The sequence below is a fragment of the Cyrtonyx montezumae genome, unplaced genomic scaffold, assembly GCF_038088225.1.
Source record: "Cyrtonyx montezumae isolate F1298 unplaced genomic scaffold, pur_monq_1.0 scaffold_7, whole genome shotgun sequence".
Classification (NCBI taxonomy): Eukaryota; Metazoa; Chordata; class Aves; order Galliformes; family Odontophoridae; genus Cyrtonyx; species Cyrtonyx montezumae.
Genome location: NW_027072078.1, coordinates 27,490,406 through 27,516,669, shown reverse-complemented (window position 1 = coordinate 27,516,669; position 26,264 = coordinate 27,490,406). Strand labels below are relative to the sequence as shown.

At 44.1% G+C, this 26,264-nt stretch overlaps 1 protein-coding gene across 1 annotated transcript in view; it reads left to right on the top strand.

Annotated features, from left to right (window-relative positions):
* The first annotated feature begins 2,677 nt into the window (after positions 1-2,677).
* ESYT3 (extended synaptotagmin 3) overlaps positions 2,678-26,264 on the top strand; it is a 29,034-nt gene continuing 5,447 nt past the window's right edge. Inside the window, exons 1-17 of the mRNA XM_065750915.1 lie at positions 2,678-2,725; positions 3,988-4,407; positions 8,539-8,580; positions 9,389-9,523; positions 9,980-10,056; positions 15,133-15,199; positions 15,877-15,966; positions 16,775-16,830; positions 18,531-18,651; positions 19,615-19,788; positions 20,346-20,428; positions 21,108-21,156; positions 21,796-21,885; positions 22,738-22,800; positions 22,908-22,976; positions 24,235-24,300; positions 25,641-25,727. Of these exons, the coding sequence (XP_065606987.1) occupies positions 2,678-2,725; positions 3,988-4,407; positions 8,539-8,580; positions 9,389-9,523; positions 9,980-10,056; positions 15,133-15,199; positions 15,877-15,966; positions 16,775-16,830; positions 18,531-18,651; positions 19,615-19,788; positions 20,346-20,428; positions 21,108-21,156; positions 21,796-21,885; positions 22,738-22,800; positions 22,908-22,976; positions 24,235-24,300; positions 25,641-25,727 (1,737 nt within the window). The remainder of the gene's footprint in view (positions 2,726-3,987; positions 4,408-8,538; positions 8,581-9,388; positions 9,524-9,979; positions 10,057-15,132; positions 15,200-15,876; positions 15,967-16,774; positions 16,831-18,530; positions 18,652-19,614; positions 19,789-20,345; positions 20,429-21,107; positions 21,157-21,795; positions 21,886-22,737; positions 22,801-22,907; positions 22,977-24,234; positions 24,301-25,640; positions 25,728-26,264) is intronic.

The following is a 26,264-nucleotide window of genomic DNA, read 5'->3' as shown; positions in this document are numbered from 1 at the left end:
TTCCTTTAAGCCTTGAGTTTGTTCATGTGCTCTAGGTACTCATGGCAAGCTAACAAAATTCATCTGATAACTCACCCTGTGTATGTCTTCAAGTCCAAAACTTAGGCACTGAGCGGAGCTGCCTGCTCAAGGAGGTCTCAGGATGCTTAACTATTAGATTCTGCACTGATTCTGCTATGAACAAGCTTTTCACTGAACTGCCTGAAGCTTTGAAGGCAGCACTTCCCAGAATCCAACCCTTCATTTTAAAGCATCATCTCTTTCTTGAAAGCACACCCTGCAAACAGGTGCTAGGAGCTGTTCAGAGGGAGTCAGTCAGGCTGTGCACATTTGTCTTTCCCACAGAAAAGTCTAAGCACACAGAGCAGAAACTCAGCAGGAGCTGGGAGGCACTGTGCTGTCATTACTCCTTGGCAATAACTTGGCTCTTGGAAAGTGGCTTCTGTGCAACTGAATTCCCAACACTGTGCCAGCCTGGCTGTGCCACGGCAAGCTGTGCCTGTGCCATCTTTGGCAGCCACTCTCCAAGTGGGACACAACAGGCAGGTGTTCCCATGTCAGGATCCATTATGATGAAGGGATTTCTGAGCAGGCAAAAATGTAAATGGCATTCCTCACAGTCTCACATGCATTCCTCCTGTTGTTAACTCTATATGCCCCAATCTGGTCTGTCCCATGCTGTCAAATGCACACTGAGGACATGAGGAGTGCTCAGGCAAGTCCTCACTGCAGATGGCCTTTCCTGAAGGTGCTGTTATGGCAGCCTTGCAGCGGAAAGAAAGGAGCAGAAAGTGTGTTTACCTCCCTCCTTTCTTTCTGCATGATGTGTCTATTACTTTTTCAAAGTTTGGGTGCAAAGAAACTAGCTTTGAAGTGTTATTAATTAAAGTGGGTACAGACTATCAACAAACCCCTTCCGGTGCTGAAGAAGAAACAACACTCTTTGAAACTTAGCAAGAATGTCTCTCCTTCCTGCTTTCACTGTTGATGGAAGGGTACCAACTGGGCCAGCAGTTCTGTAACTCATAAATTAGCTTCCTCACTGCTTGATGCTTTTAATGTGTTTCGCAAAGGTCAAGCACTCTAATTCCTTAACAGAGGTTTGTGAGCTCAGTCAAAGCCTTTAAGCACTTGAAATATGGCAAAATGTATGTTCTACAGATTGCAGACTAAGCCATTAATTATTAATAGGGCTGTTCAGTAACATCATCATCCACTTGAAAGGCAATTTTCACAGCCTAATGTGTGTCAGTAGCCCGTACCAGCACGTTCTCTCATCCAGCAAAGTAGACAAAGTTTTGAAAGGATTTAGAGGCATATTTTTTCCAGATTTTTTTTCCTGCTAACTGACATGACAAATTCTGTAAAATATTGTATCCTCCAAGAAAAGGAGGATACAAAAATAGTTCTTAGATCTTGTGCTCGTAGATCCTATTGCAGATACAGTTGTTCAAACAGGAGAAAAAAAGGAATTAATCCATGACCATGGATACATGTAAGAGAAAGAACGTATTTAACAGGTTTGTTCTGAGGTTAAAATGTCTGCTACACCAATAGAAGTGGAACTCTGCAAAGTCTTTTAGAAGTAAACTGAAGCTCTTCTGGCTTATTTCACGTCTCTGCTGTTTCTGCATGAGAAATACAGTCAAGTTTCTGCAAGTATGGACTTTTCAGTGGATACATTATTTTGATAAATCATTTTTATTCAATCCAGACTGGAAATTACCTTCCAAGTCTGGCTTATACGCTAATATTAATTATGGGATGCAAAGCTGCCTTGTGACAACATCCATGGATCTGTCACAGGCAGACAGATCGTAACTACTCTCAGATAGCTCCTGCTCTATTTTCTGCAGCCTTTCTTGCTGAAGTAAAAGCTGTTGTGTTCAGCAGGTGGCAGCAGCTGCTCGTGGGTCAATGCGGGCTCCACAGTGCCATAAGAGGTGTGCTGATGAGTCTTGTGAGTAAATCAGAGCTCCAGCTTGCATGCTGTCTCTGGAAACACTGGAAAACGCTGTCTTCTCTTTAGCTGAAGTTTATTTTTGCTCTCCTACTGCTACCATCATAGGTTGTGCTTTCTATTACTTCACTTTGTCATCTGTGCAGCAATCCCAGCACTGCTTTGCACGTATTCCCAACTAAAGCTGTTGGGGAGATGCTCTCCAAGCTCAGCAGAATGACCAGTAGGAGTAGATTAAAAGGGGTTTACACTCTGCTCTGTGATGTGGTTTTGTTTGATAGAATGAACATTGCATGGATGGAGAGCATGAACCCAGAGGAAACTAAACAGTAATTCCATGTCATATACATGGGGTGCCAAAGGGGACAAATGCTTTAATCAGATCCTGATACAGAAATAATTCTGTTAATGCAAGGGACAAGCTTTAATCCTTAAATAAGCACTTTCTGTTTCACTGTGGGTACATAGAGAAAAGTCAGCACACCTCTATATTTGTTAGCATTGATGAGGGAATTTCCACACTTGTCACAAGCCCTGTAGATACAAGAATGTTAGAAAGTCCCCTTCAGCAAAGTCTTTGACAAAGTCTTTGATATTGCACTAGCATGCAGTTACATGGATATTTCAGATTAATTCCTTTGCATGTAGTTAAAAGAAAAGGTTCTGGCAGTGGTTTTTCTTAACTCCACACCTTTAAAGCAGGTTGCCCTAGTTACGATGGCCAGCTCGAGAGACAGCAAATTTAGCACTAATACACTTCCAAAGGTTTGCAATTTCTGCACCACGTTCTGCTACTGCATTCTGCTTTCATCACAGCACCAGTGTGGTGCTGGTTTACAGCAGAGTTGAAACCACATGTGCCAGAGCAAAGCTTTGGGTCATGAGCTCACCAGCTGTCCTGGGAACATTGGGAGAGATGTTGTGATTTCCTTGTGTGAATGAGAGCAGCTTCAAGTGCTGTGTGTGGAAGCAGCATGCTCACAGTCTAGGCCATGCTTTCTCCAATAGAAAACTGATGGGTCTTGTCCTGTCCAATGGTGAGTCAGTATTTCCTTAAGAAGACAGAAGGAAACAGTTATCCTTTAAAGGGCAACTACTATCCATCATAAACAGAGTTGACAGAGGTTCTGGAGAAAGCGTGGCTGCTTGTGAGCTCAGGGTCCTGGGGAACAATGGCATGTGACAGGACACGGAGTTCTGCTTCCTCAGAAGCATCTCCCTCACAAAGCAGCAGCTGCTGGCTGTGTTGCAGGACTGGAAATGCTCTTTTCATTTGTACAGAGAGTTCTCTTATTATGCTTTAATTTGAACGCAGTTTATTTTGTGATCAACTGAGTGAAGAATAAGAAACCTCACCGTAGCTTATGAAATTAGCCAGTATCTTTTTCATACTCACCGAGCTGCCACCTGTAGATGCTTCTCAGCTGTTTGTAGCTCTCTGCGTTTGGGCTAAATATTTCCAGCTGCCATGCTGAAGCTGCTGGTGTGCCTGCCTTGCATCTTCCTCCAAGTTCTAGGGCATCACTGCCTGCTGCACACAGTACTCACTTGTTCTGATTTGTCTTTGCAGCACCCCTAGGATGAACGTGTTCCCCCTCACGTTGCAGAGGGGGAAATTAGGGGGGTGTTTCTGGAAGTACCTGGCAACAGCAGGTGTCCCACACATGGGTTTGCCTAATGTGAGACATTTGAAGCCCGATTTTTTTCAGCTGCCTGAGCTGATTTCCATCAGAGATCAGCCATGTGCAATGAGTAACATACAAACGAGGATCACTTGCAGTAGTGTGGAATTCTTTAGGGGCCGAACCTTATTCTCCCTGGCCACATTAGCTTCCTTTTCTTGGAGGTTTGTGTCTGGCTCCTCATTTGTTGCCTCGTGCAGCCAGTGTAACAAAAGAGCCGCGATAGAAGCTGGCACCGTTCACAGATGTTCTCGACTCATCTGCTGAACAAAGAGGAGCCTCTGGCTGATGGGGGAAACTGTCAGTGAGAAACGCAGCGTAGACTCGTAGTTACACCTCCTGAAGCCGGCACGCCAACCGCACCGCCCGCCAGGGGGCGCCACTCACCCCGCGGCGCCGCGCAGGGCCGGGCGGGCACCCGGCGGCACGGGACGCGCCTCCCTCCCTCCCTTCCTCCCTCCCTCCCTCCCTCCCTCCCGCATCCTCAGCCTCGGGACCCCGCGGAGCTCAGCCATGGATCCCGCCGCCCCGCAGCGTGCGCTGCTGTCGTCCGCCGGCCGGGCGCTGCTGTGGCTCGGCCCCGTGTACCTGGCGGGGTACCTGGGGCTGAGCGGCAGCTGGCTGCTGCTGGGGCTGGCGCTGGCGCTGGGCTGGGCGCGGAACCGGCGGGGGAAGCGCGAGCGGCTGGAGGCAGCATCCGTGCTGCTGGAGGATGAGCGGGAGGCGGTGCGGAGGGGCCTGGCTGCCCGGCACCTGCCGGCGTGGGTGAGTGGGGCGGAGGGGGGGGATAGGAGCGGGAGGTTCCGAGTCCCGCTGGGAAGAGGGTGCACTGGGCTGGAAAGTTGTGCGGTGCGAGGAACGGCTGTAACGCTCGTGCTGTGTGCTGGAGAAATGCTCCTCCGATGATGCGCTGTCCTGGCTGTTGCAGCTTAGGAGATGCTTGTTCTTAGGTATCTAAAGTTTTCTCCCTTTCTCTCTACTGCCGTTTGAAAAGAGGCAGTACGGATATCTATAAGCGCAGTATCCTCTGCCTCTTTTTGGTGCGGAGGTGCAGCCCCTGCTTGCTGCTCGCCCTCGTTCCCGACCATCCCGGGCTTTAAAGCGTGGCAGCGCTTTTTGTGCTGATAGAGAAGCATCATTTGTGTCCCTTCTTTTTCTCAGTCGTTCTTTCAAGCCTTTAAAAACGCAGGGACCGGCAGGGAAACGCTTTTCCCCACCCGCTCCCTGCACGGGCTCTCTCCTGCCAGGTGCAGGAATCTGTCCCGCGTGGAGTTTCTGCTCGTTGGTATCAGTGCTTAAAATCACCCTGAGGAGCTAGGCACGGTGTGCTGGTTTGAGCTTTTGTTGCTGTTGCCACATCTCCTCCTTCTCCTTTTCTGTGCTGACTTCTGCTCGGCATCAGTTGGCGTTTGCTTGCACAGCATGCTTGAACTTGGTGCTTTCTTAAATTTTCATGTTTAATTCTCCTTCCATTCCCTTCCTCAATTCGATTTTCTGCTTCTTTTCCCCGTGCCAGTCCTGAAGGCTGTTTCTCACCTGCTGCCTGTTCAGCTCATTGTCTGTGGTGTCATCTATTTTTTTTTTTTCAATCTTTCATTTTTGCCCTCCAGCGTTCAATTGAAACTGCTCTAAAAATGTCCCTTGTGTTCTTCTCTCCTGACGTGCAGAGGTGGGAGCAGGAATAAAACTCAGGTGGGAGTGCGGGTTGGAGCTACAGTTTAATCTTAGGAGAGGCACTGGTGCTGTGGAATGATGGCAGAGTCTTAGGGGGTGGGTAAATAGCTGTCACCTCGGGTGCCCCATTGAAAAATGGGGATGATCCATTCAGGGAGAAGTTAAGATCGGTCACTGATTCCATGGAGGTGGTGGATGCTCCGTACCTGGAGGCACTTAAGGTGAGGGTGCACGGGGCTCTGAGCACCTGATGGAGCTGTAGCTGTCCCTGCTTATTGCAGGGGGGTTGGGGGAGACGTCCTTTAAAAGTCCCATTTCCAACGAGTCTATGATTCTGTGATTCCACTTGGTTAAAATTTGTATTCTGCAAGAGCAGTGCAGGCTGGGATCAGATTTTGGGAGATGCGTTTGTATCACAGCCTTTCCTTTGGAGGGGACACGAGGAGGGTTTCCCTCATCTACTAAACCATCTGTTCCAGGGAATTTGCAGGGTTATTTTCCAGCACCAGTATCTTGGCTGAAAGCAGATGGCGAGTTTGGAGTGGAGGCATTCCTGTGCTAGACAGCTTACGTGGGCAGGCTGTGCTTCCATAGGAAGTCAGGCTGGAAATTGGCTTGTCTCGAGCAAAGTCTGGTCCCAGTAAGACAAGATGTCAAATCCCTTGTTTGAAAAGAAGCTGATATTAGAGGTAAAGAGCAGCCTTTTTCAGAACTTGGTCTGCCCATTCCTTCCTCATGCAAAGGACTTCTTTAGAAAGGAGCTGAGAAACCTGTCTCCTTAAAAACAAACAAAGGAAACAACAAAAGACACACAACCCCAATGGATACATTCCTGTGTTCCATTTGAATGGTGCTGTTGTGTCTCGCGTGGGTTTTGCTATTGCTGTGATCACTGGTGTGGCCTGCTCCAGGGTAAGGTGGAGCCTTGAAGAAACCCACACTTCTCTTACTTGCTGGTAATTGGCCCTCACCTACTACGTTTTGATCTTCAAAGTTCTTTTCAAATGCTAAGTAATTTTTGAAGCATTCCTGAAATATTGGCAAGAAGTATGCCTGCTCTTGTGGGTGAGGAAAACTGATTTTTGGTAGTGTAAGGTTTATTTTGGGATTGTGTGAACTTTGCAGCCCTTGTTGGCTGGTTCTGGGCTTAGCAAGAAGTACTTTGTGCTTCTCTAATCTGTGCAGTACCTCTGACAAACTTGGGAACAAGACCTGAATCACAGAATGGCTTAGGCTGGAATGGACCTTAAAGATCATGAGTCCTGCTGCAGTGATCTGAGGTGTGACACAGGTCTGTGACTCACTGAGGCTGCTGTTTGGGATTTGCCCTGGGCTGTTTGGTTTGGATGTCTGTAGCTCAAACAGTTACTTTTGTTCTGCTTTATCTTAAGGTGAGTTCAGCTGGACCTTCCATCTCATGGTTGGTGCTCCAACCTAATGGCTACTGGCTTTGCTTCTTGGATACGTTTTACAGCTTCACCTCTAGAAGCTTTGGCTCTAGTGAATAATTCTAGCAAAGGTTAGGCGTTCGTATTGTACTCCATTTAATGTTGATGGGTCCCACGAGTGGGCTGTGATTTCCTTACTGGGATCTGGAGGCCTGAGTGGTGTCTGGGTCCTGGTCTGTTCTTCCTTTCAAGCCACATCCTCTCTTCTCTCTGGAAGGCCATTTAAAGGACAGCTTCCCACACCACTTCCATCCCACCTTTGCTCTGCCTGTGACTGACCCAGGATAGTCCCACAGATGCTGCAGAACACTGCGGGGCTTGTCGGTGCTTTGGAGTTGGGGACCAGCTGCCTTTGGGCAGTATGCATTTGGATGTACTAGCACAGAGCCATGTGGTAAGAGATGGAGGGCTGGCAGGTGAAGTGGAGGTCTCTGGATTCACATCACCCTCCTTGTGAAATGTCAGCTGCATTTTATCAGTATTGATCATCCCTTCTGGTACAGTATTCTCACTTTATCATGCAAATAAAGCTGGGTAGGCTGACATTTCAGTGAGCTTGTGTCTTGTCTAATGGAAAAGTTGCTGTTCAGAGCATCAAAGGAAGTAGCTTATAAACATCATGCTAATGTCGCTTTGGTATTTTAGTGTAATAATCGGAGATCGTTTGGAACATTATATGAGCAAGGGAAACGGACTTTGAAATCACACATCAGGCTAGACAAAAAGGCAAACTGCTGTCAGTTCATAAAATCCTCTCATAGAATCACAGAATGGTTGGGTTGGACGGGAACTTACAGCCCAGCAGTCCCAACTGCCTGCCATGGGCCCCCCACCAGCTCAGGCTGCCCAGGGCCCCATCCAACCTGACCTTGAGCACCTCCAGGGACGGAGCACCCACAGGTCATTGGGGCAGCCTGTGCCTCATCACCCTGATGAAAATTTTCCTCCTAATATCTAAAGCTGCATCTGGTCTCCGTTTGTTTAAAGCCATTCCTCCTTGTCCTATCATTACCCGCAAATATCTGCTGTTCCATCCTAACATCTCTGCTGCTAAATTAAGGAACAAGCCCTTGACTGAAGAGTGTAGCTCACAGCTCTTGTGTATGGAGGTAATGTACTGCTCCTGCCCAATTACTGCATCAGGCTAGATGATAGAGTCCTTTTCTGTTTGAGTGTTTCCATAGAGCTGAAAGGCTGACATCCTTTCCTTCTCTCCTGCAAGAACCAGCCATCAGCCTGTAGCAGTGGCAGAAAATACTACATCCAGAAGAGTGGGACTGCTGTAGTAAGGTGGTTGAGGGATCTTTACTCATGTTTTCATACTGGATGTCAGTTGTATTTCTCAGACAGGTTCTCGTTTTCCAAAGCACGGTGTCCTGATTAGGGTGAGCTTGTATGGGAAACAGACCCCATGCATCTCATTGTCTTCAAGGGACACAGGTTCTTGTGGCTTCCCATTGCATGACCAAGCGGGGTGAGAGATCTAATGCTGCTTCATCAGGAACAGGATATGACACTTGCTTTAATCACATAAATGTGCCCAGAGGCATTCTGAGGCATCAGAATCAGCATCAGCACACCTATCTTCTTTTGCCTTTTACAGTTGTAGTAGTTTTTCAAGGAGGGAGAAAATTGTATAAGTTGTATGCATGAGAGCAGAGGGATCTGAGGTTACTCTAAAACCTGTTCCACACACTGTAGTATTTTTTACATGTGGTGCAGTATACTAAAACAGACTGTATGTGGCACTCACTTTATTTTTCTCTGCCTCCAGGTCCATTTTCCTGATGTTGAGCGAGTGGAGTGGCTGAACAAGGTGAGGAGCTCTTAACTCCAGTCTGTGAGGCCATCTGCTCTGAGCTGAATCCCAGCACTAACTCCAAGCCTAAGAAAGTTAGCAAGACACTACAACAAGGTTCAGTCATAGCAGTGTCTGTATTTGAGATTCGGAGCTTCTGGAGTCATCACAGGTTTTGGTGAGAGACAGCTGTGTGCCTGGCTGATGTAGATTTGATGGATTTGACCACACTGCTTCATTTATTTTACAGATAAAATTGCATGTGCGTGTGCATACATACGTGTGTGTGTGTGTGTGGCTGTATTAATGTTTTAGTAAAAGCAGTAGTATTTCCTCTTGCCAGCAAGGTTCCCAAGGAACTCTGGGGCAGGTGCTCCCATCAGCAGTTAGAGTCAAGCTCTCACTTGGAACTGGGCTCTGGAATACAGATCAAAACAGCTGAACTTACAACTTAGTAGCTATCTTGTTTTTATTTGAGAAACTTTCTTTTGAAGTAAAAGCTCACCTCTCTCCTCTCAAAGTAAACCTCCAGGGAACTTTGTGACACTTGCAAATAATTAGAGAGTGCTATGCTTTAGAATCTTTAACCCTGGGCTTTGCTGGCTCAGTGGTTAGAAGCAGTCAGCAGGCTCCATAGAGTTCTTCATCTGAGGAACTGGAATGGATCTTTCCATTAAGTGTGGCTTAGGAGCACAAATGTGACTTTATATTTTGTAAGGACAGACGTGCATTAATAGTCAGGAGTTCTGTGATCTACCTCTGTTTCCTGACAGGAGATGTCTGATACAAGGGATTGTTGGTATATTTTGCTTTTGCTATTCTTTAGGTCCTTGAACAGGCTTGGCCATACTTTGGGACGATCATGGAAAAAACATTTAAAGAAGTTCTTGAACCAAAAATTAGAGCAAAGAGTATACATCTGAAAACGTGCTCCTTTACCAAGATCCAGTTTGGCGAGAAGGTAGTGTGAATGCTTTGCAACACTTGTACTCCAGCTTCTGGGGAAAACTCGGACAAAAAGGGGAGAGCATTTGGGTGGGATTCTGATATTCAGCTCTGTGCATTTATTAAGTGATGTTACAGTACTGCTGCCTTCTTTGTCCTTCCTCACATCGATTTGAGCATCTTCACAGTGAAAGATGATGGAGTGGAGATGTACATCTCTTGTCACTACCTGTCAATATAATGGAACTGGAAATAGAAAAAGGGGCACGTATATGCAACAAGCCCTGTGTGTATCTGGGGGCTGTTCACTTTAGGTCTTTAAGGCAAAAACTTGTGTGGCTTACTCATGCTTTACATGCAGTTCTTCGAAGTCATTAGTGAAAACCTCTGTAGTTGAACTGAGTAGGACTCTTCACTCGGACTTCGCTGAATAGATAATAACTATGTCATATCTTGCCTGTCTTTATTTCAGTGCCCTAGAATCAATGGAATAAAAGTCTACACCAAAGAAATTGATAGAAGACAAGTTATCCTAGACCTGCAGATATGGTAACATTGCATCATCAATTATGTCTTTATTCATTGTTCATCTGGCACCTGTGTGTGAATTGTGGTGCTGGACTGGACACGTGGTTCTCTAAGATCAGCATGAAATGGAGCTGCTTGCCTTGTATCAGCCTAGAGTGATGTGAGTGGATCAGTCTCCAGGCAGGTGTCCTTGTCATTTGCAGAAATGAGATGCTGTTTTTTAGCCTTTAAGTCAGAGTGCTGTATCACCTGCACAGATACAGATGTTACCTGTGCTGCCCTACCATTGCGGCCATGAATGTAGAATCGTGTCCCTTGGTTTTTCCATTCACAGCAGAAAGTAGCCAAGCCTTGGAACTGCATTTCTGTCAGTTGCACGCATGTTGTTTCTCTTTGGTCCAACCTCTCTGGTTCTTGCCGACCTATTTTCACTATTTACTATTTAATTCTTTCCCCTAGATTAATCCTCTTGTTTTAATCACTATGTGCATGTGCCAGCCAGTGTATTTGCTTTGTTCTTTTTTTTTTTATTAGAGTTGTTCTTTAGCGGAAAACTGTCTCTAGCTCTATTAACTACAACAAAAAAATAGATAAAACATTTGCTGATTCTTTCCTGGCTGTTTTGAATGAGCTTGTGTGTTTTGTTAACATTGAGCAGAGCTGAACTCTCCTCTGGTTTTGCCTGGAGAATGGAACGAGTGGGGCAATTATCACTTGCACATTGTCATACTTCTGTGGTGAGTGATTGGCCACCCAATATAAATGGCTTTTCTTCATGGCAGTAGCAAGAAAAAGCAGTGTGAAACTGTGGATTGTCTTGGCAGCAGCACAGAGCTGCTCAGAACTGTTCTGCTGCTTCGTATGGCAGAGGCATGATAGTGTCCCCAGCCTTGGCAGGGCACTGTATCTCCCTACAAGACAATGTACTTGCTTTTCAGCCATGTTGTACTTCAGCACAGTCTGCGAGGTGCTCTTCGTAATAGCCAGACCAGTTTTAGGGCCTGTGGCAAATCAGTCGTGCTTTCCACGCAGAGATCGAGGGTTTTGATGCCTTGAAGGTTCTGTGGGAGGTAGATACTGTTCTCTGTTAACCTACTTCTCCAGGCTGCTTCTCCCACATACTCATTTTCACTGTCTTAACAAGGACCTGCAGAGGAATTCCCCCACCTCCTCATTCCTGTCCTTTTGGCAGACCCATCGGCATCTCCAAACTGGCCTCTCACTTCTGTTCCTCCTTCTGACAGTAATTTACCCTGAACTATCATCTGATAAGGTATTTTGTGTATTCACACAAGAGCCTTCAGCATGCCTTGTCTCTGTGGTGGGAATCTCTTCTCCTGGGCTGTGTGACGGACCCAGCTTCTCCTATGTTAAAAACCTAACTTCATTTTCTGCAAGTGAGCTAGGTGCTGTGCTTTGTACAGTTGCTGCAGGAGGTAGAGTATCACTTGTGGGAATGGCGAGAAGCAAATCCATGGGCAGTGATGGTTATTTACCTGCTTTTTTTCCAGGTTGCCAGAGGAACAAATTTGCAGTGTATTTTTCTTCTTTTTTTCTCCTTAATCAAAGAAATGGGCAACCTCTACTGCAGTGAGGCAAATTCCCTTTGCAAATAGTCTCTCTCATCTATGTGAATAGCTATGAGTGTCTGTGCTAATCATAGAATGGCCTGGGTTGAAAAAACCTCAAAAATAATCTAGTTTCAATACCCCTGCCATGGGCAGGGTTGCCAACCACTAGAGCAGGCTGCCCAGAGACATGCAGCTGGTGCTGGGAGAAGAGCTGGTTAGTGGAGATGGTCTTGAGCTGCCTCAATGGGAAGCTGCAGCCTTTGGCACTGCCTTTCCTTCCATGCTGGTGAGTCAGGTTTGGGTGGCTGGTTACACTCGCAGCTGCCTGGCACGTGTGTCTGTGGAGTCCTGCCTCTTTGGCTGTTCACAGAGTGCTGATGCCTGTGGAAGAGGGTTCCATGAGGATTTCCACACACCAGTATGGCTACTGCTCAGTTTGGAAGTAAGAGTCAACAAAAGCAGGAACTACTCACAGTCGAGATAGATGGGTGTTATCTGGATTGATGTGGAAACTTGCAGGATGTGACCCTCTGTCTGACCAACTCATTAGTGATCTCAGATGCCTGTAGATTAGCTCATGGACTTGTATTTGTTCAGGCAGCCAGTTTTGCTGGTGACAGTTCTTTTTTGCTGCTTTCTTTCCAGTTAACGTTTGATGAGGGGCATCACAGTTTTTTCTTAATCAATGCTCCTAACTTGATAATTAAAAGTAAAATTAAATTACAGCTTCCCACTGATGAAGTGAAAGCACTTTGTCTTAATTATTTTCCAGGTGAAGGTGCGTAGGGATAAAGTTATATATCAGTGACCTCATTTTCATGCACAGAGGCCTTCTGAGTAGTACTATCAGCAGAGCTCTCTATTCTCACCTGGCCCTGCTTCCTGTCTCATTTTGCCTCTCAGGGCAAAGGTGAGATATAAACGAGCTGAGTCCTGGCATGACACCTCAGGAGGATGGAGTAATTGCTGTGGGTTATACTGTAGTGTACTTCGGGATGCCGAGACAGTGGTGACTGAGTTCCCTTTTAGGTTTCAGACAAGTGTTGCTGTGTTGCAGTAAACATTAAAGAACTGACGTGTCGGCATATTAGCAACATGACTCCTTGGTGTTTGCCAGGTGTAATTTTGTGGGAGTTTCCTCACTAGTGAATCCACGTGAGCTTGGTCTGCTGGCTGGCTCATTGCTGTGTGCAGGGGTGATTGAGGTGGCCACAGCTGTGAAGGCCGAGCTGCTACATCATAGAGGGTGGTGTTATGTTGTGGGTGTTTCTCTGCCCTCCTCCAGTGTTGAATAACCCTTTGTGCATCAGCACACTCAGTAGTTGTAACAGTGCAGGAACATCTCGTGGCATCCCTGCCTTCAGCCAGTGGGATTACTGTTGTTTCTCAGGCTGGATATTAGGAAAAATCTCTTCTCTGAAAGGCTGGTTAGGCATTGAAACAGGCTGCCCAGGAAGGTGGTGGATTCACTGTCTCTGGAGGTGCTCAAGAACATGTAGATGTGGGACTGAGGGATGTGGTTAGTGGCCATGGGAGTGATGAGTTGATGGTTGGACTAGATGATCATAGAAGTCTTTTACAACCGCAGCTATTCTATTTTGAATGCTGTCAGCTCAGCTTTTCCACATGGATGCAGGAGAGATACGGATTAGCACACTTTCACAGGCTAATTCAGTCCTTATCCATAGCATAGATGTGCTATCCATATCTCTTTGTGCAGTATGTGATTTAGTACAGAAATGAGTTCTTTTTCCACTCCTGACAGGTAGGCAAAGCATGGTCCTATGGATGCCAGTGGAGGGGCTCAGCTCTGTGTGTGTATGAGCTTGGAGCCCAGCAGCTCAGCTCTGCTCTGTCTAGTTTAGAGCAAGGTTACACAGCAGAGGGGCACATGAAAGCATAAGCAACTTGAACTGGAAACAGGGAGTAAAACTCATGAGTAGAGTGCATCCTTCCTACTGAGCAACCTGGTGTGGGAGTGGTGCCTGTATGAAGCAGACCTGAGAGTGATTAAGACTTGGGCTCTGATAAAAGGGGCGAAGGCAGCTTTGACATCTAGACTTGAAAACAGGATTGCACGTATTGACGTGTTACAAGAGAAGGCAGACATCTAGAACTGGGTGGGAAGAGTTTTTGACTGTGGCAAGGCATAAGGATTGTAAAATGAAACACCACAAGTGTTGTTTGTTGTGTTGGGCACTGGCAGCAGCTGAATTAAATCCTCTTGGGCTAATTAATGCAAATCAAGGGGCTCATTTTGGCTTCTCATTTAGACTTTATATTGACAAAGCTCTGATAGCAACCACTGTAATGAACTATAAGATAACGTCAAAATTGTAGAGATTAATAAATGTTAAAATAGGTTTGCTTAATTATATGTCTAGCCTGTAAGGAAGATTGCGTTTATTTTGACGTGGCCCGTGAGGTTGGTTAGTGAAAAAAAGTGAAATTCTCTAACATTAAAGGCTTTGATCTGAGCATCATGAACTTATATTCTGCTAAATGACTGAAAACCATTCAGGAACTTTGTTTGCAGAAATGGAGACAAATTCAAGCTGCACGTTCTTGGCAAGTTTTTATTTATTTTTGTGGGGTGGAGGTCATCTGTATATGTGCAAATTACAGTGTGGTTTGGGGATAACTACTTTGCTATTTGTCCGTATACCTGTGGTCAGAGCAAAAAAAATAAAATCTTCGATTGTGGGATGAAGATATGCACAGGGGCTGTGTGCACAGCACGGTGCTGTGATACCTTTCACTTTGCTTTGCCTGCAGCATGTATGTGTCTGCACCCAAAAAGAGCTATTTCTCAAAGGTCTGGAAGGGAACTTGATAGCTCTTAATTGTTTTGTGCCAGAGGCATCAATAGATCAGTGAGTTCTGCCCTGGGGGAGTGGCTATTGTTTTTGCATAAGATGTTTGTACTTCGAGGTCTAAGGTGGTTTCTAAATTGTGAAAGTTACACGCTTGGCATTCATTTTATTTAAGGGCTGATGTTCTCCATCTTAAATCATTGATCTCATCTTAATTTTTTTTTTAATTCAGCTTCAAGGAAACCATGTTAATTTTAGTGATGCATTTGTCCTTCAGATAGGCTTTTTGGTTGTGGGCATGGATGAACATCCAGTGCCCGTTGGTCATGGTAAGATGGCTCCATGGCAGCTCAGGAGCTGGGTCACTGCATTGTGCTATGGGATCAGGGGAGCAAGAGGGCTATTGCCAGGGCTTTGAATTTCCAGCGAGCTCCTCCTAGGAGCAAGCTTGCCCCAACCAACTGCCAGTCATAAGAATATGAAAGTAACCTTGAAATACAGAAGTCAAACACTTCAATGTTTTGCAGATAGCTCAGCTAGGATATTACCCTTGCTTAGTGTGCTCAACTTAACCTTTTCAGTTGCTTTTCAGTTGCTCTGCCCGAGGTGTTGTGTTGCCAATTGTTAAGCTCATATCCTTTCTACCCCTTACAACCCAAATTTGCTTGCTGAACTACTGCGAACTGTGGTATAATGTGGGAACTTTCTTTCAGTTATGTAGGAGACTGCGAGATTCACATGGACATATCGAAATTTAATCTTGGGGTGAAAGGTGTACAGGTGAGTGCAGTGCTGCTGATGTTGTCTTTCCGAGGCCAGTCCCAGTGGTACAGCTGTATCTCTTGATGAGGAAACCAGCCACTAGCTGGCTTGGGACGGATGGTTTTATCTCCTTGTGTTTTGGTTCAGGAAATAAAGTCTTCCTTGGAAAACACTTAAATATTACTTTAAAACTACTTAGCCTGAGTCTTAAACTGGTTCAGTGCTAGAGCATTGAGCTCATGTAGGCCAGCTTCTGCCACTGGAGTTCAGAGGAACTGCATGTTGGTAGAGAGCTTCAAAAGAGAGTTCTATTGTGGCATTCATAACTATTTTCATAGGTTCATAGGTTCATAAGGTTGGAAAGGACCTACAAGATCATCTAGTCCAACCATCCTCCTATCACTATCCCTACCCAAGTACTAAATCAAATCCCTTAGCACCTTCAGATCACAGAAGCAGCAGTAGGACAGCATGATGTGGCAGTCAGGATTGCAGAGAGACTTCATGAACTTAGAAAATGGTGCCCAGTATTAATAATGATAGTCTGGGGGGAAAGGAGGTTATTGCTATTGAATTCTAAGTAAAGTTACTTGAAGTAAGATTTTAAAATCTATTTCCTTCATTGAAAAACTCAGTTTTGAAGTGGTATCCTGAGCATATCTTGCAATGTTTTTCTTGTTTTATTGTATTTGCAGTTGTATGGGACTTTGCGAGTGATACTGGAACCTCTTCTCACTGATGCCCCTTTCATTGGAGCAGTGACCTTGTTTTTTATGCAGAAACCGGTGAGTCAGTTGGGAACTGTGCTCTGCAGCCTTCTTGGCTCTTGGACAGTTTTAATATATGGATTGGCCTGCAGTGAATGCCATGAGCTGTCCTTCACTGGTAACCCAGCCTGCATAACTGTGAATACCTCACAATGCAAGTGTTTGAACAGCAAATTCCTGTTTACTAAATGCTAACATTCAATTCCAAGGGGAAGGAGATGTGTCTGTCCCACTCTTTTGCAGTAATGCCTAATAAGTTATTTGCTTCCATCTGAGAAGGGGTAAAATTTCCAATGGTGACAGCACATAAGCCATTTTTTAGGCTTCTAGATGTATTTTAACTCTTCCCAGTCATAAATTTCATATGTAGTAGCATTATTTTCACACATGAAAAACTTTTGTTTATTGCATGAAGAGAAATAGAGATTTCTGGTCTGTGTTGTTTGTAAATCCCCCTGCCTGACAGCACAGGCAAAACCTCAAGTGAAAGGGAGAGGAAACAACTTCAAAGTCTAGGGAGAGCTGCTGGGTTTATTGTGCATGATCTTGGGGCACCTGCCAATGGCCACTGCTAAGGACTGGCTGCTGTTTTCCTGTGCTTACAGGATAAGCCCCTGTGATCCCTTAATTTCAGGTATGGCAGGTGAGGGAATTGCCATCAACCTTTGATTTTAATGTATAAATACAGTCATTTACCAGTGCAGGTATGGCCTTCTTTAAACAGACAGCTTTGTTTTAGAAGCATTTGCTTCTCCTTTAATTCAACATTTGTCCTGAAATAACTTTTAAAGATCCTTTATCATTTCTTTGCCTGACTTTGTTGTAGCACTTGGAATTCAACTGGGCAGGCATGAGCAACCTCCTGGATGTCCCAGGGATTAAGTGAGTGTCTGTTTTGCTTCATTTTATTCCTTTTTGAAAAGCTATTGGTAATTGGAAAGCTTTTTCCAGAAATCATCAAAAGTAATTCTCAGGAGTGATATGTAGAAATTGTTAGGCTGATATGCCATAATTCTATCTGGCTGTGGAGCTGGCAAACCTTGAGTAGGGTACTCTTACATTATTTCAAAATTGATTTCATCACTTCACTACGTTTAGAATTTAGGGTGGAAGTAGACTGCTGTAGTTGGAAAAAACAAGCTCTTCTGTTCCTATGTTCAGTTACTTACAGGGATTGTAGTGCAGGTCTGTGTATTGGCTGTTGATGCTTATGTTTGGATACCATACAGTGGAAAAAGGTCAGGTGTTACAGGGTTGCAGCCCCCTGACAAACTGAAATTCAATCCATGTTAGGAAAACCTGCAGCAAATTCAAAGGAGAAATATTCTTGTACTGTGTACTCTACTCATCCTTAAGGTTCTTCAAGAAACCCAACTGTTCTCTAGTGCCTCTTGGGTTGACCTTGTAAATAAGGCTTGCACAGCAAGGGTGAAAATCTCACCAGTTTTCAGTATAGTAAGCTTTAATCTGCTTCACCAGATTGAAGATCCACCTCTTGTTTTTCAATGTAAGGAGAAAATTCTGTCATGCAGGAACAAAATATACAGTGGTTAATCAGCCATTGCCTTTCTCTCTGTAAAAGTGAACACAGACAATAATGTTCTCCTTTCTTCCACTGCACCTCATGCTTTGCAGACTCATAGGAAGTGGCTGACTGCATTAGGGGCCAGTTTGTGTGATAAAGGATCTCTGAAGACCTTTGATGTCAAGTGAGAGGAAGCACTTTCTTTTTAATTTGAGGCCAGAGTGGCTTTTTGCCCTGAAGTTTGCCCTGAGAGCTCCAGTTTTTATCTGAGGAATTAATCTGTGCTTTTCTAATGCAACTTTCCTTAACCCTCACAGAGAGAAGGTATGTAGGTGTTCCTGCCTACAACATCTCGTATAATTAAGTACAAATTTGGTGTCCTAAATCTTCGCTCTCTGGTTCTCTCACAGGGATTTGAACATAGAAAACCTTGCTTGTTCGCCAACACAGCACATGAAAGCTATGAGCAAATCATGTCTGCTGTGAACAGGCTGAAATACAGGTTGAGTAAGAGCTCTCCCTTTCTATATTCTCCAGCTTAAGAGACTAACAATGCTGCACACAAGCATTTGTCTTCACATACTGGCTGTGTGTAGTTTGGTGCTGTACTTTCAGACTCAAGAAAAGGGACAGTTTGTCACCTTCCCACGGGAGGGTTGTGTCAGGTCTCATAATTACCCAGTGGGTATTGGAGGTCTGTGATAGCCACACACTCCTTGCTCAGAAGAAGCAGATTGAATCAGTTTTCCCTGTCATGCAAATATGGGAATTCCAAATAAAAGATTTTAAACTGAAAAACAAGAACGGAATACATATTAGATTAGACTGGAATGTTCCCTAGGCTTCAAGATGGTCAGCACCCTCAGTTCAGGCTGTGTAATGTCTAATGAACCGAAGGTCCATCTGGTTACTTCAAATGAGATTTCCCTTCTTAACTCTTATGAGCAGAGTGAATCTCAGCTTTGCTTGGTTCTGTGCCTTATTTTTTTCATTCTGACTGGACTGGTGAATGGTTGTAGAGATTTGGCTTTTTTTCTTCTTTCCCCACTTCCGGCAGTGTAATGTCAGACTCTCTGATTCAAGATTACATTGCTGCACGGCTGGTCCTGCCAAACAGAATCACAGTGCCTCTGAAGAAGAATATGAGCATCGCCCAGTTGAGGTTCCCTATCCCACACGTGAGTTTTTCTTTCTTCATCAAGGATATTAATCTACTTGAATGTGTACATGCACACCCATATGCGTTGGGTTCCTGTGCATCCAGTTGTCAGCAGCTGTTTCAGCCTGGGCTGTGGGCTTTCTGTAGGCACTATTTCAGAAATACAAAAGTCAATATTGGATAGCTCTTAATTTTTGAGGTGTGTGTGTGGGGGGGGGGGGGGGATTCTTATATGTGGTATAAGAAGTCTGCTTAGACACTGTGACACTTACCAGTTTAAACCACTTGTCTCATTAGAATACCACAGTTCTTCAATTAGAGAAAGTAAATGCACGAGCAGTAATTGTCAGGCTACTTAATTTCTTCAGTAATTCTATAAACGGGTGTGAATATGGAGCTCAGAAGTTGATTTCTGTATGTTAAAAAAATATATCAGAAAAAAACCCAAGCCTAATCTCTGAAATATCTCACACATCCACACCTCTGGTCTTCTCCTTCTGTTAAATACCTAAGATATATTAATTAAAGAAGACATTAATGAATGTTATGGAGGAAAGGATCCTGTTACAAACTTGCATCACGATATTGAATTTGAATGGCCACTCTGTGGTAAAATAAGAACCTACCAAAGGCTGCTTAGTTCCTCCTATGGTCAGTGGAAACTGATCAATTTGACTATGGTGTATGATCTTGTTTGTATATGTACGTTTCTGATTTTAAAATAAATTGAAGACTGTTTCCTACCCAGCTGTCTGGATAAGACTGTGCATCTGTGCAAGTTCTCCCCCATGGTAAATGATAGGAAAAGTGATTGTTTTATTACAGCTGTCTCTTGAAATACACTGCCTCACAGTGCATGTCTTTGCAAACCTGTCATGCTGACTAACCTTGCTGCCTGAAATAACTAGTTTAAGGAGGCAGCATATCAGAATTATCCAAATATCACATTTTCATGACCAATTTTCTATCTTTTCCTATCCAGGGAGTAATAAGGGTTCATCTGCTAGAAGCTGAAAACCTTGTCCAGAAAGACCATTTCCTTGGTGCAATCAGGGGGAAGTCTGACCCATACGCTCTTCTTCGGCTTGGCACGGTGCAGTATCGAAGCAAGACAGTTTCCCGAGATCTAAATCCCATCTGGAATGAGACATTTGAGGTACTGAATCTTTTGATCTTTCTACCTCTAGGATGCACATTGTACTTGGAGGACCTTCTCTTACCTAACTGCACTGGAGCAGGTGGAATTCCTTGTTGCTTCATTGATGAGGCATTCCTGTCCCTTAAACAAGTCAAATTTACATTGCAAACATGAAATGGCATCCAGGGTTGATCTGATTTACATATGTGGGTGTTTGGAGGAGGTGCAAAGCATTGCTTTAAATATCAATCAGTGCAGCAATCTGATTGTGCAAGTGTCTTCTACTCTAGAATTGGTTATTCTTTGTGTATGGAATGTTTCTAGCTTTTTCTAATTTTGTGAGCAATGCTTGTTAGGGATATCAGTTTGATGGGTTTAGCTTTTAATTCAAAACCAAGCAAACTTGTTTCAAAATTTTCTCATCATTATCAATTGTATCTGTTACATGATCAGCCACAAAACAGCAGGGAACATGCTTCATGCAGTGCAGAGATGTGAGATGTTATGCTCTTATCCACAGCTATGAACCTATGTGAATGCTTTTTATTTTTAATCAATACCTGCTTCTCCTCCAGTTTGTTGTTCATGAAGTGCTTGGTCAGGACTTAGAAGTGGACTTGTATGATGCAGATCCAGATAAAGATGACTTCATGGGCAGGTAAATCAATGAGACTTCCTTCTTGTTGCTCTTTGAAGGGATGTAGCAATCTGACAAGTCTGCTTAACAGATTTGAGAAAACAATCCTGAAGATCATCTTATACTTCTCCTCCATAGCTTTAGTCCTAGTTAAGTGCAGTCTGACTTGAATACTTTCTCTTTGTTCTAGTCAGGTTTTGTCATAGTTTTGTAATGGAGGAATATCCTCATAGCAACATTTGGTATCCATTTTCCATGTAGAAAATGCAAATATGGAATGATTGGCAACCAGGAAACTGTCCTCATCATGTCAGATGTCAGACAGGAGAAGGGCACTGCTTCATAAGCTGTGGTTCTCTCAAGTGGGACAGCACCAGTGGTGTTCTAGATAATAATAGGTCTTAGGGGAAGGCAGAGATGGACGTGATCTCTTCCAGTCAGATCTTGCTTCTTAGGACTTGCTGCTATGTTTGTATTTATTTGATATAAAATAAATAAAAGCACAAAGGAACAAACAGAACAATCCAGGTCTTGCTCAGTTAGGATATTCTCTGAAGTTGCTGTTTGGAACAGATTTGGTTGTGGCTTTTTACTCAGCTGTCATGGTTTCTTTCTTTCTTTTTCTTTCCCATTTGTCCACTAATCAGCAGTACTCTGAATGCCTAAATGTTCACTGAAACATTTGCTTTTTGTCTTACAGCTTGCTTATAAGCCTGGTGGATATAAAGAATGACAAAACTGTTGATGAGGTAAAGATCACAGGTTGTTTTTAAATGTGGTTATGTTGTATACTAACATGTATTTGTTCATGCTCTGCATATGCAACTACAGTGATTCCATGTGCTCAAAGCTTCCCTGCTTACTCGCACTGTGGTGGTTTTTTGTGAAGTTTTCTTTGCTCAGAAAACTTGAGGTGGCCATTACGATTGCTGTTACAGTCAAGCTGGCAACCTCAGACAGCCCTGAGGTTATGCTGAGCCAGCAGTGCAGTATCTTGTGTTAATAGTGTGTATTCCATGTCTACCAGATATTTCTATGAGGCTACAGATCAGTTTTGTGAAGCAGTCTGATTGCTGAGGGAGCAAATAATCAGATCATGTTGTGGCTCATTCTGCAGCCCAGTGTTCTGCAAACAATTCCAGAGTGCCTGCCTCACACTGCTGCTGGCTGCAGATATGTGTGCTGCATATCTGTGGGAATCTTGCTTTCAGTGTTTCTGGCTCATGTTCCCAAGTCAATGGAACTTCTGCAATGTAGGTGTCAAAAGTTCAAGTTAAGAAGCTTGAAGTATACTTCATATTGTTTACTGTATTCAAGTCTCAGGGGCTGAAATATAAAAATTATTCTGTCTGACAGTTTTCAAGTTGCTCTTTGTTGTCTCCGCTTAGTGGTTTCCCTTAAGCAAGACAACAAGTGGACACTTGCACTTAAAGCTGGAGTGGCTTTCACTAGTAAATGACCAAGAAAAGCTACATGAGGTGGGTATGCTTCAAGGATCCAGATACCTTGATCCCTGTCCTGTGATCAACAAAGAAAGATGGGAAATTAGGAACTCTAGGCAAATGCGTGGGGCTTTATTTTTTGTCTGACAAAGTTTAGATGTGGTGGTGGTTTGGTTGGTTTGTTTTCTCCTGGAGAGGGAGCTTGCCTCAGGTCCCGTGGTAATACAGGAGCAATTAAATTGTCGGCTCTTTTTTCCTTAAACTACCAAAGTGATCTCTCACAGTTACCTTCTTCGATAATTTTTCCCTTTCCTCTTCATCTAAAATCTTTGTAGGATCCCAGCACCTGTACACCTGCAGTAGTCACAGCCAAAAGCCAGCAGTGGTGCTTGGTAGGACCGTCCTTACAAACACTGTTATATTCAGTCTGCAGAATTCCTTGGATCCATCTCCCAAGGTTGCTGCTTTCTTCATAATTAAGCAAAAAGTATTCGAGTTCCACTGAGATGAATAACATTTCATTTATCTCCTGGCTTTGTTCTACTGATTCTAGATTACTGCCGATGTATACAGTTGAACATGGGCTTAGATGATTTGCTGCACTGGGGAATCTGACCAGTCCTACACTAGATGGACTGAAGGGCATCAAGAGTCATGAATAGCAAAGAGCTGGGCCTTTTCTTACTGATCTGCTTAAAACCATCATGCTGTAGGGTATTGGCTTGTGCTCCTCTAAATTTCAAGTTTAGAAAAAAGAGGAAGGAGAAGAGCTACTTGGCTTACAGGAGCTTTCCTTTGAATTTATCTTGTGCTGTATGTACATTGTCCTTGGTGAGCGATCATACCTACTTTGTGTTTTGTTTTGTCCTATGTTCCTTGCCTTGGCAGGATAAGAAGGGCCTATCTACAGCAATTCTGATTGTCTACTTGGACAGTGCTTTCAACCTTCCAGTAAGTACAGACCCCATGCAGACAGCCTTCATTCCTAACCCCTTTAAAAAGAACAAACAACAAACGCCACAGATTAATTGTTTCAAAATACTCTTTTACTAACTCAGAAAAACCACTTTGAGTATTCCAATGGTGAATGCGGAGCAAAGAAGATAAAAAATAACAAGTACCTCAAGGTAACATTTATATTCTTCCCCCATGCTTTCAAAACCGCCTTCTGGGTTATACTGTACCATAGCAACTGAAAGTAGCTGTCATTAGGAAGAAATAAGCTCTCACTGTCAGAATCTGTGACCACTGGTCCAAGGTTATGATTGAAAAGCTTTCCACCAGCAAAAGGTGGTCAAATGGGGAATGCAGCACAGGAATATTTCATTGTGTGTGGGACTGTGTAAATTTTATATGTTGGAGTAAAAGCTTCCAACATCAGACCAAATTGTGCTACCCTTCATGCTGCTTCAAGGGTTCTTCCCATCCCGAGCTGTTCCAGCTTCATTTTGCCCCTCTGGGAGTAGAAGGATGCATTTATTCACAGTAACTAACCTTCCTGCCCCTGGTTGCCCAGACCACCAGATTCCTTTTCTCTGTGTTTTAATCTCTGATTCCTCGGAGACTCAGAAGTCACTCTGTTGTTTATGCCTCCCTTCACTGCTCCAGGTTACTTTTTAACTCCCTGAATACTGGATTTCGCTGCTGTGATGTAAATTGCAGATGTAGGAAAGGATGTCTTTCTCCCTGTTTTCTTGAACAAACTACACACGGCCACAACTGCGAGCAGTGAAGGAAGCTTCCTTCCCTTCCTAAATGTCTTTTTTTCATTTTAGATGAGTTACCTACATCATGATACACATGGCATGTGATAATCCTGAATTTTATTATATACTATTTTCTTAATTGTTTTTTTTTTTTTGTGTGTGTGTGTGTGTGCCAAGACCATCTCCTCAGCCTCAACATAGCCTCTATAAGTGTGGAAGAGCATAGTTCAAGAGGTTCAGCATTGCTAGTTCTGGAAATAAATTGTTGCTTGGTTCTATAGAATCTCTGGTAGCTGCTTTACAGCATGTTCTGAGCCTGGGAAAACAACTCTGAGAGCTCTATTTCATCACAGAATGATGAAAACTCCCCACTAGCCAGAGAGCCTTCAGCACTTCTATATCTGTTTCCTCCCAGCTTCTAACAAATACTTAGTTGCTCACCTTCTGAAACCTAAACACACAGAACTTTGGCTTAAATGTGATCTCTTGATGCTAGAGGGTAAGGCTGTGCTGTGTTACATCTAGAGTCTCTCCTGCATACCATGCTCTTCAGATGTCCTGCATCTGAAAACTGTTGTCAGCTTTCCAAACATGTATTCTGAGTAAGAGTAGTGCTTTGATACTGCTTTCTGTAATCTATAAATTGTTTCTCCTTTTTCTTTCTTGTATTAAATGACAGAAGACAGAACGAGAACCTTCCTCCTTTGTCCTGCTCACAGTAGGAAGCAAGACTCTTAAAAGCAAGGTAAGTTTGCTCGACTCTTCTGCTCTTCTGCTTTTCTTAAATGCCACCTATTTTTCAGGTGATGAACTCCAAGTAGCTCCTAGAAGGGGTCAGGACTTGTGTAGCTGATGTGATCAGCTAGTTAGGATAATCACTACAGACAGAGGTCAACCAGCATGTGGATGCCTCTATGCCACTGAGCTGTGCTGGATTAGTGAGTGTCTGACCAGTTGCTGTACAGATGTGCATCTTTGTTCTATTGGCCTACAAGGTCACATGGGACAAAGTAACCTAGTTCTCTGAAGGCTGCAGAAGGAAAAAAGTGATTCTCCAGTCTGGCTTGTACTTTCTCATGGTAGGATGCCATTTGCATCAAGCTGGCATTTGTTTACTGATTAGAGTGAACTCAGAGTCTCCTGGCCACTGCATTTCATAGAAGTTTAGTGGATTTTGGTGTTGGTTTGTTTTAAAAGATGTACCTGGATCCACACATCTCCACTTTCAGGTGTTTTTTTTTCATTATTTAATGTTTATTTTAGCCTGGTGAATATTAGCAGCTGTTGAGTTCTGCCTCCCCAGTAGCTGCTGTGTTCATCGTCCTGCAGCCAGATGTGGATAAGGGAGACAGGCCCTATGTTCTTTGGGGCACCCAACATGTTCACAAATGTATGGAACTACCACCTTTTTTTCCTTTGTTTTTGTCCACCCAGAAATTGGTTCTGCTTGCATTTTTACCTCTTTTGGTTTCCAGTTTGCTCTGCCACACCTCCTGCCTCTTCCAAGCTAGGTCAGACTTCCTGCTTCCCCTGTTCCTTTGCTCTTGCTGCCAGCACTTGTCACCTGATAGAAGCAACTGTTTTGTGGAGCAGCCTCAGCCAAAGTCCCCATGGGTGACTTCTGTGTTCCTGTATCCTTTAAGTGGATGACACTGGAGCTGTACCCTCCCACTCTTCCTATAATCTCTCTTCCTACAAGCTCTACATCCCTCAAACTGTCCCTCTAGGGTGTCTGTGAGCTAGAAGCATTGCTCTGGCTCTCTGGGTAGAGAGGTGGAAGGAAGGAAGCAGTGCCTTGCTACAGGTGGGGCTAGCTGCTGGTCCAGCCAACACCAAGTGGGGCCGACTGCAGCTCACCTGACTTGTTCTTCGGCATTTCCACTCCTCATAGAGCTTGTTCTGGTTTTGCCAGAGCCTCCACTTGTGCACATTTCTGGCATGGGAATTTCACTCTCTGTGTATAGGTGGGATGTAGCATCACTGAATCAAAATAAATAAATAAATCACTGCGATCATCGCTAGTGATCACAGTATTCTTTGCTGCTTATAGACCATGCTAAAACGTATGCCACATTCTTGTTGCAGACCTGCAATTTCAACAAAGATCCAAAATGGGGCCAGGCTTTCACCTTCTTTGTCCACAGTGCTCACTCCCAGTCGCTGCATGTTGAGGTGAGAGAAAAGCCCTTCCTTTGGAAACCTCTCACAGTGGATGTGGTCTTGGTGGTGGTTCTTTCTGTCTGCATCTACTGGGGTCCTCCTACTTAAAAGCTGGAAGGAGCACCTGTTGTTACACACACAGTTCTCCATTAGGTGATGTTGGTATCACCTTTGTGCTAGGGTCATGAAATTAATAATGTCTTGGTAAAAAACAAGGGATATCTCTGTTTGAAAAACGCAAAGGTTGTTTTAGATCTGTGTGCAGTGAGGCCATGAGTATTTTCCTGTCAGATGTCGGAGCATTCATAACTCTCAGCCACAGCCTCTCTCTTCACCTTGGTATTTTGTCTCCTTATGAAGCCCTGTGTTGCACTACTGTATATTGAAGTCGCAGCCAGGTCTGTGGCTCTTCTCTGGGCTGCAGAGGGCAATTTGAACTTGCTGAGACATATTGAGGCTAGGAAGACTGAATAAACTATTAATACAAAAACCTGTGATGGTGTAGATCTGTTGTCATCTAAGCTGCCTAGGATATTTTCTGCATAGCAC